At 30.3% G+C, this 17,692-nt stretch overlaps 1 protein-coding gene across 11 annotated transcripts in view; it reads right to left on the bottom strand.

Annotated features, from left to right (window-relative positions):
- Nucleotides 1–2,343: 2,343 nt before the first annotated feature.
- LOC134687042 (trichohyalin-like) overlaps nucleotides 2,344–17,692 on the bottom strand; it is a 56,782-nt gene continuing 41,433 nt past the window's right edge. For all 11 annotated transcript variants that reach the window (XM_063546986.1, XM_063546987.1, XM_063546988.1 and 8 more), the window contains 10 exons: nucleotides 17,441–17,461; nucleotides 16,936–17,052; nucleotides 13,298–13,419; nucleotides 11,995–12,166; nucleotides 11,173–11,487; nucleotides 7,606–7,676; nucleotides 7,198–7,302; nucleotides 5,591–5,685; nucleotides 5,088–5,157; nucleotides 2,344–4,723 (listed from right to left, as the gene is read on the bottom strand). In XM_063546986.1, the coding sequence (XP_063403056.1) occupies nucleotides 4,493–4,723; nucleotides 5,088–5,157; nucleotides 5,591–5,685; nucleotides 7,198–7,302; nucleotides 7,606–7,676; nucleotides 11,173–11,487; nucleotides 11,995–12,166; nucleotides 13,298–13,419; nucleotides 16,936–17,052; nucleotides 17,441–17,461 (1,319 nt within the window). In that variant the 3' untranslated portion in view covers nucleotides 2,344–4,492. The remainder of the gene's footprint in view (nucleotides 4,724–5,087; nucleotides 5,158–5,590; nucleotides 5,686–7,197; nucleotides 7,303–7,605; nucleotides 7,677–11,172; nucleotides 11,488–11,994; nucleotides 12,167–13,297; nucleotides 13,420–16,935; nucleotides 17,053–17,440; nucleotides 17,462–17,692) is intronic.

The following is a 17,692-nucleotide window of genomic DNA, read 5'->3' as shown; positions in this document are numbered from 1 at the left end:
GCTGTTTTGTCACCTTACCCAGTTTACATTTTAAAAATATATACCTTTTCATAAATTGCGTAGGAAAACAAGTTATATCATATATATCTGATAGTTTTCTCAACTTTTCATTTATTCAAGCTTAAAAAGGTGTAAATAGAAGTGCCCCCCTTCAACCCTAACCCCTTCCGGAAACATAACTACTGTCCTGGAAATACACTGACTTTTGAAAACACCCTTTAATGCATGTGTCTGTATCTATTTATTTAAGATAATCAATATTTAGATTTCTAAGCGCTAAATGTGTCTTGTCTTTATATCATTCTTCTTGTCGCTGATAAGTGAGACCCCACCCAGCATCAGATGCACAATCTGTATTTATCAGCAATACCCGGTGTTTTGTTTTGTTTGTTGGTGTTTCAATATTGCTTTCCACCTTAATATTAACCTTGGAGTTTGTTTCTTTTTACAATTTACATCTTAAATTGCCTTTCTGTTGCGGTTGCCATGGGCACAGATATGTTGCTAGGGAGAAACAACAGGGAATTGGCAAAAATGTGCAATTAATTATGTAATATTTAAATAGTGTACAAGTGAAAAGTTCACTACATGCTAAACAGGTTCAATTTCAAATATAGATATATTTAAGCTGTATAATAATCATATTTGGTGAGTTTAACTCCGCCATTTTAGTGGTTGCTAGGCAACAGAATAAACGAGCTAGACCCACAATTCGATTAATTTCAGAAGGTCTATGGTATAAACTTACAACATGACAAATAAAATGGAATTTGGGGGTGGGGCCAAAAATGGACCTTATAGCCCCTAGTCCAAATTTGTCCACACTGTTGCAAATATCATGCCGCTTAATTCATCTCTGAAAGTTAAATCCTTCTCATTTTATTTCATAATATTAATTACAATTGAAAATAGTGTCACTCATTCAGCCTATGTTGTTTTTATATAGTTAACAACATAAAAAGATACATGTAGACGAAAGATACCAAAGGGACACTTAAAATCAGAAACACACAATAGTACACACAACACAACATATAAACTAAAGGTAAAGCAACACGAATTTAAACCAAAACTGGGAATTATCTTTGGAATGTTAAACAGACCCAGCTTCACATGTGACACCCATTAACATAGACATTAATTCATTTGCATTCACACTTAACAGAATGTTGAAATTTAAAAGCTACTTTTATTTATATTGGTAGTTTTTAAAGATGTTGGTGCTATGTTAAGAATGTACTTAGGTAATCTAAGGTAAAAATTAAATAAATCTAGAATTCAATCTTGAAACCTAAGCTGGAAGAGTATTAGGCAAGATCAAAATAAGCTAAAAAAATATTGATAAGTCATGGAGCTCCTTTTCTAGATATTTGATTTATAAAATATCGTCGAAAAAGGCATTCAGTTAGGTTTTTTTTGCTTGTGATAGAGCTGTCTATTATCATGATTTATGATCTATTTCTTATACTGTAGTGTCATTTTGGTCTTTTGTGGATAGTGGTCTCATTGGCAATCAAACCACGTCTTCTTTTTTATATACTCAGACTTTTACCTTATATTTGCATTGGTTAGGAAAAAAGCTATAGACATGTGTCGATTCTAAAGAACTAGGCACCTCATCAGGAACATTCAAACCATTACCAATTCTTTTTTGGTTCAAGATGACATTTGTAAGGGGGTCTCATTGGGGGGTTCCGATCCCGGATCCCGCTTACTGTTTTATCAGATTCCTGTATCCCGCTTACACTATATACGTAAGCAATTCTCATTTTTTTGTCATTTCCCGGGTCCTGCAAGACCTCATTTCCCGTTTTCACGACACAATAATTTTACTTTCACGCTTACGAAAAATCGGCAATCCCGCGTCACGCTTAGACCCCAATGAGACCCACTTGTAAGTATTTCCCATTGCATGTTAAACTAAGCCCCCTTTCTGAGGCCCACTTAGACAACATATATATAGGCAACATATTAACGACACTTTGTCAACACCTCATAAGGAACAATTATACAAATAAGATGATGTGGTATGAGTGCCAATGAGACAACTCTCCAACCAAGTCGCAATGTATTTGAATAAGATTGAGAATGGGAATATGGAATGTGTCAAAGAGACAACAACCTGACCAAAGAGCATGCAGCCTTCTAGGATAACAAATTGTCAACAAAGTAACAACCCTTATGGATCTCATCTCATAAGAAACATTCAGGCCAATTTGATTTCATTCCATTCAGCAGGGGTCCATATAGAAAACATTTTTCCAGAAAAGATATACTGAAACAAGAAATTAAAATATAGCAAAACAAAAAAACAAGTACTTTTTATTATCTATTTTAGACAGTTTCTATGATCAACATCAATCATAATAATACTCTTCAAGTCTATACATTTTCTGATTGTATATTATCACTAGTTTAATACTATCACAAGTGCTCATTTGTTTGGAGTAGGAACAGTGAAGGTCTTTCTTTGATCTTAAACTTTAAAGAATGCAATATTCCACAAAAATAAGAAATTGTTCAATTCTAAATTGTACAAATTTTCATAAATGGAACATTTTTTCTGTTTGTTTGTTATTCAGAATATGGATATATTCAGACATTTGATATATTATTATTGGTTGTTGGCTTGCATGCTTGTTCGCTTATAATGGCCAGTAGCAAATAGTTAAGTCATATTGATGAAGAGGATATCTTATATTAAAATTTCAATTAGATTTACATTTCTTAATTCAATCAAAAAAGCTTTTAACCAAAGTAAAGTTTGCATGTCAAGTAAAATCTTATTTTTGCAAAGGTATTATGATACACACCTGACAAAAAAACACTGTTTTTTTTTATGAATCTGACTTATTTTTTTCTAAACTAAAACTCAGCAGTCAGCTAAAATAATGCTTCTTCTTTCATCTTAACTTCAAAATGAAACCATCATTGTGCCTAAACCAAATTTTTGTGTTGATTATTAATTCAGATAGATGTCAAAATAATAAATAAAATCCAAAATTAATGGGATGAATCTACATTAAAGGGCAATATCACAATAAGGAGTTGTTCGACAAATTGACTTATCTGTAGATTTTTTGATTTAAGGGGTAGTAATTCACTTATCTGTAGTTTTTTTTTTATTTTAGGGGTAGTAATTCAGCCATCTGAATTGACTTATCTACAGATTTTTTTTTATTTTAGGGATAGTATAGACCTTTCATGAACCTACTAGTACCTCCACAGAAATAATATATTAAATTATGTAATTTCTCCATATTTCATATTGCACAATTGTCATTAAATATCACAAAGAAAGATCTACATTATGCAATTTTACCAATACACATATATTACTTAACATATACAACTTGGACAATTTCAGGAATCAAATAAAATATAGATTCTTTATAGGATAAAAGTTTTACAATAAATTTTTAAAACATTTAATCTTCTATGCATGTATTTAAAATTAAATAACAAGAATATATGTCCTGTGAACACTTTTTTCAGACAACAGGCACCCTCATAAACTAATACTATACATCAAAACTTCAACCATTTACATGACTAAAGCATACCTGCCAACTGTCACTATTTACAGGGGATTTCCCCCATGGAGGCGCCCAAATTGAAATTTTGAAAGAGCAATTTTGTCCACAATTTAAACAAAACAATTAATAAATGTCAATGACTTTAGGCTTATAAAAGTATGAAGAAGCCAAAAATCAACATTAAAATGTTTTGCAGGCACCCTTGAAGGTTTTTGAATACTGTGACTGCCATCTTGCATGCAAAACCCCTATGAGCATTTTGAAAAGTTGGCAGGTATGCGAAAGAAAGCACTATTGACTGTAAAACAATTACTCCCTACTACTACAACAGAACATACATTTTCTTCAGTATTTACATTCACAAATCAAGAGTCCAAAGTATGCTGTGTAACATTTAAAATAAAACACCAAAATGAAGCCAATATCTTCAACAACGTATATTCTACCTATGACGTAAGGTTGTTTGTATTTTGTTTAACAAACCCTAGATTCTTTTTATGTCTTTTTGCTGATGAATTTATGCATTCTTTTTTAGTTTCTGTTTTAAATTTCAAACTTCTTTCCTCATTGTCCTTGTCCAATTCTAAACGTGCTGCTACTGTGTATTTTTTAACATTCATCATTTTATTTCTAAATGATTTGTCAGATGAATCTACAAAGGTGCAGTGACTACTGCTGTGTTCATTTTACTATTATTTCTCATCCAATAGGAATGTACCAAAGAATTAAACTTTGCTTATATGCTTCTCAGTCTCATATTTATCATTTATGTAGTCTCTCATGAAATGGATTGTCAACTACAGATTCACGGATTAGAATAGATAACAAAGAATTTAATAGCACTTATGCTTCCATCATCTTTATCACTTATCATCAGATGGATTGTCAACTACCTATTCATGGATTGGAATAACAAAAAAAAATTCAATGAATGTCTCTAATGCTTTTCTCCTTTATCATTTATCTCGTCTCTCATCAAATGGATTGTCAACTACCGATTCATGGATTAGAATAAATAAAGGTATATAAGTCAGAAAGTCTAACAAATCCAATGCTTTTAAATGTCCTAATTTCTCTCGCACTTCTATCTCGTGTTTCTGACTAATTCCACCAGCTCTAAGTTCTATACACAGTTGGTCTAGTGAAATCTTATTTGTATCTGGATCAACATTACATTCCCACAATTTCTGTAAAAAAAAAATATCAAGTTATTTTAGATGAACATGATGAATACTGATAAGAATTAACAGCTCTCGTTTCATAGATTTATTTTATTTACATTAATTCCCACAATTTTTGTCAAACAAAAAAAATATCAAGTTATTGTAGATGTACATAAATAATTCAATAGACCAGAGTATGCTTCAATGTCCAAAGTAGCAGCACATATTTTATCTAAGGGCTATAACTCCAAAAACATGTGTTGGGGTCCTTTTAAATGTTTCCAAAAAATGAAGACATGAAACTGCTTAATGATACAATAATTTTTGGTATATAATTTCTATTTCCAAGGAATTTAACTCCTGTTAAAATACATATATGATTTCTTACCTTACACATATACATTTTAGTATCTAACATCTTAAAATCCATGCTGCCTATCATATTCCTCATCCAGGAACTAAAAGAAAGATTTTTTTTTACTTAAAAATTTAAAATCAAATATGGAGAAGGCAAAATCTGCATTTCATGAATAACTTGAGCAAAATTGGAGATATTCTTAAAAATTCATTTTTTTTTAAATTTTTTTTTACATATCTTTGATTTACTGTAAGGAAACCCATGAATTTCTGCTGTCTTTCTAGAATCATAATTATTAAGACAATGTACAACCTGGACCTTCTCTTACATAAATACATCAAGGAAGTTAAAAAATCACAGAAATAAATCATTGCAGTGTTGATTAGATAGGGTGTAAAATAGTTGACATACAAAACATCCTTGCAAATATTAAAACTGGTTTATAGTAAATTGATCAGAGATCTTGTTATCTTTCCATGCAGGATATTTACTTTATAAAACTTATCAATCTTGTATATTACAGGTATACTTACTCCAATGAACTAATTTTTAATGAAAGAGCAGCCATAACAGCAAACAATTTAAAATCTGCACCTTGTGAAATATTGTACCCTGTTATTTCCATTACCTGAAAGTAAACACAACATAGGATAGCTATAATTAGGAGATGACTGTATTGTATTTTAAGCTCGGACAGCATCAATTGGAGGTTTGATGGTTGCATAGACAGTAAACGGATATTTGCGACCATCAAATCCACAATTGATGCCGACAGAGCTTAAAATACAATATTATGCCTTGTTCACACGGACATTTAATTTGAATTGAATTCGAATCGAATGCAAATCGAATTCGCTTATCGCGTTCACACACTATGTTTTAATTCGAATTAGAATTGAGGTTAAGACGTAAAACGTTACAAATGCGAATTAAACTAATTCGAATTAGTTAATGCGAATCCAATTCGAATTACGTGTGAACGCAGCATTATTATCTCCATTCTAATGAAACTGACAGAAAATATTGTTAAAACATGTATTTAAAAACTGTCATATGTCGTCTGCGCTTGTGCGTAAATTCCATAGCATCAATTGTCAATTGATGCCATGTAATTAAGTGACGATATCCAATCAAAATTAACGTTACAAACGTTGTTGCATTAGAATTTTTTTTTATTAATTCAAAGTAAATGTAAAATTTAAAAAACACCAAGGCTATTAAGGTTTTTATTTTTCACATAGCTTTATATAAGAAAACAACTGATTACTTATCAACAATAAAAAAAAATTTACAAATGTCTAATGGGAGACAACTAAATTTTTATTTGGGGGAAAACATATCAATTGTGGCAATATTATTGTTTTGGGTCTGAAATGTTCTTCCTCATTATTATAGTGAACATATGTATATTAGGTGTACACATCATTGTTTTGAATCTTATTCTTATTTTCATTATGTAATTGAAGCTGAAAAAAAGGTATGTTTTTTTCCCATTACAAAATATGATTTCAGATATTATATAATCATTATCTGTTTAATATTATGCATAGATTCAGGGCAACCGATATTAAACTCATTGTCGGCACAGTTCATTATTGGTATTTTGACGAAACTAATATTAATGTCAAGCAGTTTTGTTTTGTTAGGTTGGAATACTAATAAGGTTTGTATTCATCACAAATGGACTTTTGATGTCAGCTTGATCTTCACATAAAGACATCCAATTAAGATTCATTGTGGAATAAACAAACAAGAATGCATGCATTGTCCTGCTAAGCATACCCCAAATTAGAATTCTTAGTATCAGCAAACAGGAAGTCAGTGTGTGACAGATCAGGAAAGTAGCAAACATTTCAACCCATCACTGTCTAGCTACAGACCATGTTCATTCCCGGTGAATATTAAAAAATTTGAAGTACCAGCAAACAGGAAGAACATTTTTGACTGAAGTGATAATAACTCTCACATTACAAAACATCACCGTCAAGATGCTGACCAAACATGAACTCTTTCAGCTTACCAATAACTTGAGAATACTGCAAAAGATTTTTTGTTGGATGAACAGACAAACAGACACGGAGAATGTAGCATGGTCCGATTTAATGGAGGGAGTATTCATTAAAAAAAATATTGTACAAACCCTGTATAAATATTCCTCTTCCTCGTATGATATTTTCTGATTGATTCCACGTAAACCTATCATCACATCCACACCTTTAATCCACCCTTTCCTTTCTTCATCGACCTATCAAAGATATAAATATTACATGAATATATGAGAAGGAACATGGTGTATTTATTTAAGACACAAAATACATACCCACACTTCACAGAACTCAAACAATTGAACAGTGATTGTATTGCTGTTCTTCATCTTGGATTTGTTTCCTAACAGATAAACAGGAAAAATCTATATCATAAATTTGTGATTTTCCGAAAAATAGTGAATTTGTTGACTTTTGGTTACTGTTTTTGTTGTTGTTACTTGATTGGCATATGTAGCTAATATTTTCAATTATTCATATTGGAAACAATATATTTCACTTACAGAATCAAATGTCCTTCTGTAGGCATCCAAAGTAAGCTTGTTGAATATACAGTACTTGGCTAAGAATCCATCTAAAAATAAGTATGAAGATTTGTTAAAATAGCATATGATTAAATTTTCAAAAAAAAGATCAATATTTTTGAAGCTCTTTTTTTTCATCAGCTTAGAATGATTTTATCAAAATAATGCTTAAATATAACTTTGGTGTCCTGTTACCAATGGAATATATTAGGTACAATTTTAAAAGAACGTCATCATAACTTCAAAATTAAACAAGTTTTGAAAAAAATATATTGTTTATACAAACATAATAATCCATAAAATTTAATCTGTACATTTTCCAGAAGCACAAATTATGTTATATATGACTTGTGTGGTGACTCCAACCAAAAACTGCAGTGAGACTGTGATTCAAATTAAAAGTCAAAACCTCATTAGATTCAGCATCAAACATGGCAGTGTAATATCATCAGTTATTGCATGCGGCATATAATTTTTACAAGAAACTATGAAGTTATATGGCCCACATACATGGCTATGTAACAAACAAAAACACCAATTGTCAGCAGACATAACAAGCAAAAATGAAATTAAGATATTTATTATGTTTTAGACTATGTGTGTGACACTTCTTGCATTAAACTGATCAAATTGATCAGCAAAGTACTGATTGCTTTTAGAGTGAAGTCAGTACAAATCACAATATTCTTCAACAATTCTTCAAGTAAATATGTGGCTATCAAAAATAATAAATTGGGTAAAATAAATAACAATAAAATTCCCAAAAGTGAAAACAATTGTTTGACACTCCAATAGATATAATTCATTTGTATGGAAGTGAATATCTGCCACATATTTTCTATAAAAAATTGTTAAGTTGATGACAATATTTACACATTGTGAACATGCTATCTGAAAAATACAATTACACATATTCAGAAGCATTGATTTAAACAATGAAGCTGTTAGAAAATACTCTCTGAGAACTGTAAAAGTGACATCAGTTCTCATAGTACCAGCTATCTTCTGATGAACTACCCTGTATTGATTGGGCAATAGCAATGTGAAATTATGAACATTACCACGTTCATATTAAAAATTCTGCATCTACGTCACACATTTTCACACACTTTTTGACATGTCATGTCATGTCATGTCATGTCAAGACATGATTTCTCATTGTCAGAGGTTAGCAAGTATTTGTCAAGCTTTCTGCAACTAAAGTAACCTCTATTTGTTTGTTTGAATTTTTCCATATTAAAATGCTTGTTCCCAACCACCCTTTTTTCCCTGCTTTTCTAACTTTAGCTAACTGTTTGTGACAGTTGCACAAGTTTTTAAAAATATTAAATTCTTTATCTCTATTTTCGAGTTCCAAACATACCTGTCAAACCAAGATAATGGCTAAGCATACATTTTTTGGATCAGTGAGAAATAAGATTCTACAATAAATCAACAGAAAAGATTCACACAAAGTAGATCTATGGCATGCTGCCATCAATTCAAAGTCAGCAAATAGAAGAACTCATGGATATATATATAGTTTAAAGCTTTTTTTTATTGAAAACTGAAGTTAAGTCAGATCAAACACCAGTCGAGAGCTTTTTGAAGTTTTAAAACACCTTAAGTCCTCAACTCACACACTTACCATCATCTTGGAACAGACTTATAGCTTTCTGATTTTGAACAGCTTTTCTGAAACCTTTCCATCATAAAGAATATTTATATCTTATTATCTCCCCTTTTTTTTTAAAACATTTTTTAATGAAGTAATCTTTGAAGATATTAATGAAAGAAAAAGACAAGTATGTATAATATTTGTTTACAAGTTCTCTTAGACAGGAGGCAATTTCTATAGTTCTGGTGATGTGCTTATCACTTAAAAATGAAAGAATTTACTCAATTATAACCAAGATCACATTAAGTATAATTTGAATGACATGGGTGGTTACAACATTAAAAATAAATATAGGATCAGAAGGATCAGAATTAATTTTTTTTGGACTTGGGTCAATATCCATTTGATGCATAAAAAGTTACTTGAAGGTAGCATGTTGGAAAATGTGAGGATTGACATATCCTACATTCATTGTTATGAAATAAAACAATTAAATTATTTTATTCTACAAGACTACAACTGGTAAATTGATATTTAAATAATGCAACTTGTTGTTCAAAACACCAAAGATTATACTTTTGTTTATAAAGATTTTTCTTCTTCTATATTCAACTGCAGAATACACCCATGTATACTGCTTACAAAATTTTCAAGTTTCATACAAACTTACCATTTATACAAAGAAGAAAGTTAGGCACACAATCTCTAGTTCAAATTGAAATACCCAATATATCACAAATGAATCACACATAAGCTTGAATATGACATGGTGCCATCAGTTAAAAGTCAACAAGAATAGTTCAAACTTAATTTCAATAAAAACATCCAAGAAAAAAGCCAGCTCACAATATGTATATGAACACTTAAGTACATTTTCAAGCCTTAGTTTTAAAACCCCACAAGCCAGAACTCACACTTTCACTTACCATCTTTTTCAAACTTATTTAAAGTTTTCTTTTTTTGAACTGGTTTTCTGAAATCTTTTATCATATAAAAAAAAAATTTGATTATCTCCCCTTTTCTACCATTTTTTTTTTTTTCATTTTTAGTTGTTTAGAAAAAAAGAAGACTAATATTCCACAAGTTTCAAAACCACATATATATGGTAGAAGGAGAATATACATGTTCACTTGAAATAAATGGTTTCTGAGGCAAGATAATTAATTTAATCTAATCATGGTTTAAATAATTAAAAGAATTAATCAAAATGAATTTCTTTATCTCCTATGGATCTTTTCTACTTTTCTAATCCAAAATCTTGTATTTCATTCCAATGCAAGCAGACACAAGTCTATGTTAAATTTTATTAGCCAAATAAAAAACCAACAAAACTGGCCGCTTTTTCTAAAAAGCTGCTTAGCCTGCTATAACTTTCAATACTTGTAATTAAAACTTTTTACTTTTTAATATGTGTTAAAAGTCACTTTAATTTTTGGCCCATAAATTTGAACATGGTAGGTAATTTATCAAAACTTATATTTAAGAATACACTTATTAGAGTGACAATGTTTTTTTTGTCAATTGTCAACATGCTTCGTTTTTATACATTCAATCCTGGATAAGTCCAAGTCCTAATTGTTAGACTGAAATTATTGTGTGCAATTATTACTGCAAATTTCAAAAAACATTTGCATAGATATCAAAATATAAATTCTCATTATTGCAATATTCAATCATCAAGTCATAATATTGGCATGAATAAAAAAACTTCAAATAATTTCTGAGTTTACAATATCCAAAGTTTCAGTCATGTGGAAAATAATTTCTAACTTCAAAATACAGCCTGGTTTCATCAACCTGTCACTGAAAGTGGACGACAAGTTTATTATCAAAAGCAATCTTCATCAATAATACTAGTCTAAAACAATTATCTATTCTATAACCACTAGCCAAATTAAAGTCACTTCGGATGTTAGGACCAGCTTATTCAGATGAATACATGTACTTACAATTATCAAAATTCCTAGCCTCTTCCTCAGCTTCAGCCTCCCCGCCTGTCCTTTTGTTCCTGTTCTTCATCTTTTCAAGCATCTCCATTTGTTTCTGTCTTCGTCTCTCGGCTTCTTCTTGTCTCCGTAATTCTTCTTCATAAGATGTATCCCTTTTAAACTGTCTTTGTTTCTTTAGTTTTTGTTCAAGTTTCAGTATTGGTTTTAATATAGATTTATTTTTCGTTGAAGATTTGGAATCTTTACATTTATACAGTGAAGGATCTGGCAATGGTGGCTCGTCAAGTTCTACAACTGGAAGTGTTGGCTCTTCCACTATAATGTGAAAAATCATTTTCATTGAGCATTGTTTATATCACTATCTGACAATAAACAGGGTTTTTATTTTAAAATAATACACCCCTATAGCCCTACCTAACCAAAATAAAGAATTCCTATTATTGCTTTTCACTTCCATTCACTTTAAGTGCTTCTGCTCATAGATTTCCAGTCCACTATTGTAACAACTAAATTCTAGCCAGTAATTCATTGAAGGCATGATTTCAATGAATAAAATTTCCAGTTCACAAAAAATGCAAAAACTCTGGATGCAACTCCTTCCTTCAAAGTTGATTTTAAACCCCTTTGGCTGTTCTTTTATACCCTTGTATAATTTTTCTTTTAAAAATGTTAAACTTTCCAAGTTTTTTATTCAAATTGAAATCTTAAAGAGTGAATCAATTCAACAAGTTTTTCTAAATTTGCAAAAAGTTCATCTAAAATTTGTTAATGTTTTATTGGAATACTTTAAATATATAAACTTAAAGTTTTGTCAAATTTTACCAATAGGTGTCTCTTCTACTGCTGGTTCTTCTAGTTCAGGTGTCAAAGATTTCTCTTCCTCTAATTCTGGAGTTGGTGTAGATTCTCTTTCTACTTTAGGCTTGACTTTTGGAACAAAAACTTTCTTAACCACTGTTCTCCTTTTAGGCTGTGGTGAGGGACTATCTTCTCTCTATAAAATATAGAATTAATAAAATTTCATTTTAATTTTGTAAACTAATCATACTTTAAGGTCAAGTAACAGTAAATGGGCTATGTCACAGATTTCGGTAAAATTTGGAATACAACTCTGGCTCGATGAACTTCAACTGAAAATCGAAAAAATATTGCATTTATGTCAATTATCATTTGAAATATTTCTGATTGAATTCTTATAAAATGGGTGAACATTTGTATAGAAAGCACATAAAATCGGCGAAAACCCTTCTAAAATTTGTCTTAAAATCGCCAAATCTCTAATTCTACTCCATAGATTTTTCTTAAAAAACTATATGTTGTTGATACATAAATTTCCGTTATAATGGTGCAAAATAAAGATAGGGTCACCGACTTCGTTTTTACGGTATACATCAAATCAAAGTTGCGTTCTTTGTAAAAAAATCCAACAAAACGTCGAAATAATCGTAACGTTATCGCGTTGCAGGCCGTAAAACGTTGAATTTTGACGTTTTTCACTACCAACAAGGTAACAAATTGATTATTAGACAAAAAACGAAGTCGGTGACCCTATGATTATTTTATATCATTAAAACAGAAATTTATGTGTCAACAATATATAGTTTTTTAAGAAAAATCTATGGAGTAGAATTAGAGATTTGGCGATTTTAAGACAAATTTTAGAATTTTTTTTGCCGATTTTATGTGCTTTCTATACAAATATTCACCCATATTAAAAGAAATCAATCTGCAATTTTTCAGATAATAAAAGAGATATGCATTATTTTTTTCGATTTTCAGTTGTATTCAACAAGTCAAGGTTGTATGCAAATTTTTAGCATAATCTGCGACATAGCCCATTTACTGTTCCTTGACCTTAAATTAAGATGGAATTGTTCCAGGCAAATTGAGTTCCTTAACACTATATATAATTATTAAACAGCCAATTCATGTTGTCATGCAATTAGACAAGATTAAATACTGTGCAATAACAAAATTAAACCAATGTTTCAAAAAATGCAATAAATGCAACTTGCAAAAAACTGCATAATCATCAAAGTTAGCCTTTTCATTTGTGAATTTGAAAAAAAATAAAATAATTACTATCCTTAATCATCTCCAGGTAATTGTGACCACTAAATCTAACCTGTGGAGTTGTGTCAGCTGAGACTGTCAATGAAAGGGGACCAGTCTTTGTATCCTCTATAGTAGCTAAAGAATGTGATGTGTCCTCACTAATCAAGGTACCAGTTTCTTCCAAATCGTCTTCTACAATGAGAAACTTAAATATTTTTCGTCTGATTTTTTACCTTAATCTAACAGGCAAACAATATAAACAATACATTTAAAATAAATATCTGAGACTTCTTTTTTTATATATACAAATGAAATATAAGCTATATAAGAAAAAGTCCATGCAATACTTACAAAGTTCAATCATGATTCAAAGGCATTAAAATACATCATCTTATTTCAAACGTCTAAACATAGAAGTACCAATGTGATTTTAATTAAAAGAAGTATAATTAACAAACTACTCAAAAACGTCCATAAAAAATCTTTAAGATTAAATATACCTTGTATTCACTTGGTGTAATTATAATAAAATACAACATAACAATTAAAACTAAAAATAATTCTACGCAGGAGACAAACTTTTAAACTGGAAATTCATTTATCTACTTGAGCTTGTACAAATGTAATTAAATGGTTATAAGGCGTTTACGAAAGAAGACACAATATCTAAATCTTATAAATCTTATTAGACGACAGAAATAATATTATGTTTTCGATTAACAACTGATTTAGGATCAAAATCTATCCTTTAACTATCTGATATAAAAACAACAAAATATATAAATATTTTTTCAATTAGAATTTGTGTTCTAGAAAATATATACAATTCATGCTACACAGTATTTATTATAGATTATTTAAAACAAACATACAATTGTCTAATACAAGTAGTCTATATAAGTCTATATATATATATGTATATTTACAGAACAATAAATTGATACATAAAGAGTGGACTGAAATTAGGTAATTATCATTATAAAGGGAAAAAAAGTTTAATAGTCTTTAACTAGTAATCTTTTTAAAAAAAGTTACTAATCTACGACCAAATAACTCATGTTCTCCCAACAAAGTTTCCGTGGAGGATTAAAGTACAAAAGACCTTATGCACAGCAAAGATTTGCCTGGTAAAGGGTAAGAGGACAGACTTCTGTATTGTAGAGGAAAATCACAAATTATCTAATAAACAAGAAAGTGTCCATAGTACACAGATGCTCCAGAAGCATTATAATATTCCATGTTCAGTGGACCCTGAAATTACGGTCAAAACTCAAGATCATATCATAGGGAACATGTGTACTAAGTTTCAAGCTGATTATATTTCAACTTCATCAAAAACTACCTTGACCAAAATCTTTAACCTAAAGCTGGACAGACAGATGATTGGAAGGACAGAATGGATAAACAGACATACAATACAGTCTGAAAAACATAATGCTCCTAGTTTGGGCATAAAAACAAATTTAAACAAGAATGTGTCCAAAGTACACAGATGCCCCACTAGCACTATCATTTTACATGTTCAATGGACCGTGAAAATTGATAAAAAATATAATAAGGCATTAAAATTAGACAGATCTTATCATAGCGAACATGTGTACTAAGTTTCAAGTTGATTGGACTTCAGCTTCATCAAAAACTACCTTGACCAAAAACTTTAACCTGAAACTTGCACTTTCATTTTCTATGTTCAGTGGACCTTGAAATTGGGGTCAAAAGTTTAATTTGGCTTTAAAATTAGAAAGATCATATCATAAATAACATGTGTACTAAGTTTCAAGTTGATTGGACTTCAGCTTCATCAAAAACTACCTTGACCAAAAACCATAACCTGAAGCAGGACAGACGGACGAACAGACAGACGGACATACGAACAGACGAACGGACGCACAGACCAGAAAACATAATGCCCCTCTACTATTGTAGGTGGGGCATAAAAAGATAATGATTAGATCATGAAACCACTGTACATATCATTTCAACTGCTATCTTGCTTGTATTAAATGGATGTAATATGTAATATTTATCCCTCACTTATTTGAAGAAGGACTAGCTAAAAAGAAATTCATAAACATACTACATGTCTATTCATTCTTAAAATAAAAGAGTTTACACAACACATAAGAAATACAAGATATAAATGTATGAAGTAACAACAAACAATTCCAAGCAGGCTGCATATACATCAAATTACAGAGATGACAACACTGGTGAATTACCTCCCTTTACCAACACTTCCTTCAGACATGGCATGGAAACAACATGCTCATGTTTGTCTGGTGGTTTATTTTGGTCTACATAAACACACATTTCAGGTTGTTCCACCGGAATTTCCAGAATTCTGACTCTTTTTTTCACTTTTAGATTCAAGTTAGAATCTTTCTCCAAAGGTTTTATATCATTTCTCAAAGAATCATCCATCTTTCGTCCATTTTGCAAAATGTCTAACTGACTAGGGACATGTACAGTTTTAGCTTTTTTTTCAAATTGGGATGATCTGAATTCCAAGCTTTCATCTTTTTCAGCAACAAAAGGTACAGCTTTGTTGACAACAATATTGGAAGGAACTTTATAGTCATCAGCAAAACTTGGTGGTTCATCTTCAAAGTCATGAATCTTGCTTGTCCTTGACTTTGGGTATTTGATAGTCTTGAATGATCCCTCAGTATCCACCGTAGGCAAGCATATAACAACTAAATCATTTCATTATGTTTGTATTGAATACAGCACAAAAGCTATTCTCTATATAATTGCTTAAACGTTCTTTCCATTCATTTCTGGATGTTTTACAACCTTAAACATTTTGCTTGACATTAATCAAGGTTGTATATATATTCACCAAATTTTTTTATTCAAATTTTCACGAGACCATTTTTTTCATTACAGAAAAATATTTGAACAAGTCCTGTAAAATCCATGATTTATGTACTAATTCTTGTTGATTGAGGCAAAACTGTATTTATATAGATAATTGTTTCCATTGTTTCTAAACAGATCAATAAAAAAACTTTTATTTCATTGGCAAAATTGGAAGTTCCGAACACATAGAAAATTCATAAGTTACTGTGGATTCATTAATATTCATTTAATTCCAATTTTTCATGGATATCATATATAGAAAGGAAATTATTCAAATGACATGCATATGCAGACTGGCAAAACCAAGAAATCAAATATACAGGAAATTGCAAGTTTACCTCAAACAACAACAAGAATGTGTCCCCAGTACACAGATGCCCCATCCCCACTATCATTATATCTATGTTCAGTGGACCATGAAAATGGGAGAAATTCTCTAATTTGGTATCAAAATTAGAAAGATCAAATCATAGGGAACATGTGTACCAAGTTTCAAGTTGATTGGACTTCAACTTCCATCAAAAACTACCTCGACCAAAAACTTTAACCTGAAGTGGGATGAATGAACTGACAAACAAACAAACAGAGGCACAGACCAGAAAACATAATGCCCATAAATGGGAGAGAAAGATTGGTACCCATGAAAATATAACAAATGAATAGACAGTAGTCATAGACTGTGTGAGACATTATAACATATAAACATTTCTGTAATCCTTTCATGCCTTTTATTATGACTGACAATCATATCAGTCCACTTTTAATTTGAATGATTCTGATCGTTGCACAATTACTGACCTGAACTCTCCTCCATAGAGGTAGAATTAAATTGTGACTTATTTTACTTACTTTCCTCTTTGACATGATCTTTACTTTTAGTTTTGACTTTTGGTACTTTAGTTTTAGAACGACTTGGTTTGACTTCTTTAGGTTCTTTTGGTTTCATCTCTGCCTCTTTTTTAGGAGCTAAAAAAATATAAAAATGTTTATATGATAGAATGGGTCAATCCTACATAACAACAGTTATAGCATATAATAGCCATGGTATAACTAAAACCCTTATTTTAAAAAATATTTTTTTCTTTTTCAGAAGAGCAAGAGGCATAACTCTGATTAATAAATGTTAACAAATGGTAACTTCTATTTTTGATCATGGACAAAATGTCAAATTTTTCAAATTCAATTTATTTCAATTAGGGACTGCTTACCAGTACATTTGAGTATGTAAGAATGATTAGGTTTTTTTTGAACAAATTTAAACCAATTCTTATGTTTGTACAATTTTATCTCTTTGAACTGCAACTTATTTTTTTTACAGATGGTAGAATTATGATGAAGAAATCTATTGTTTTACCTTTTTTAATCTTCTTTTGTTCTGAAAAAATAATAAAATATAATTATAGTCATGAAAAAAACAACTGTTTAACCATTTCTGTTTTATAACACAAGACTTACAATAATTCCTTTAAATATTAACTTTCTAAGAAAAAATAATTTCAAGAAAACAACAGTTTATCTATTCTTTTTTTTTAATATCATTATATAAATATGTATTTGCATATTTCATATTAGTTTTATAAGTCAGCAAAGAAAATGCATTTAAACA

This window comes from Mytilus trossulus, chromosome 10, assembly GCF_036588685.1.
Source record: "Mytilus trossulus isolate FHL-02 chromosome 10, PNRI_Mtr1.1.1.hap1, whole genome shotgun sequence".
Taxonomy (NCBI): domain Eukaryota; kingdom Metazoa; phylum Mollusca; class Bivalvia; order Mytilida; family Mytilidae; genus Mytilus; species Mytilus trossulus.
Note: the sequence above shows the minus strand (reverse complement) of the source record. Positions and strands in the feature narration are given on the sequence as shown.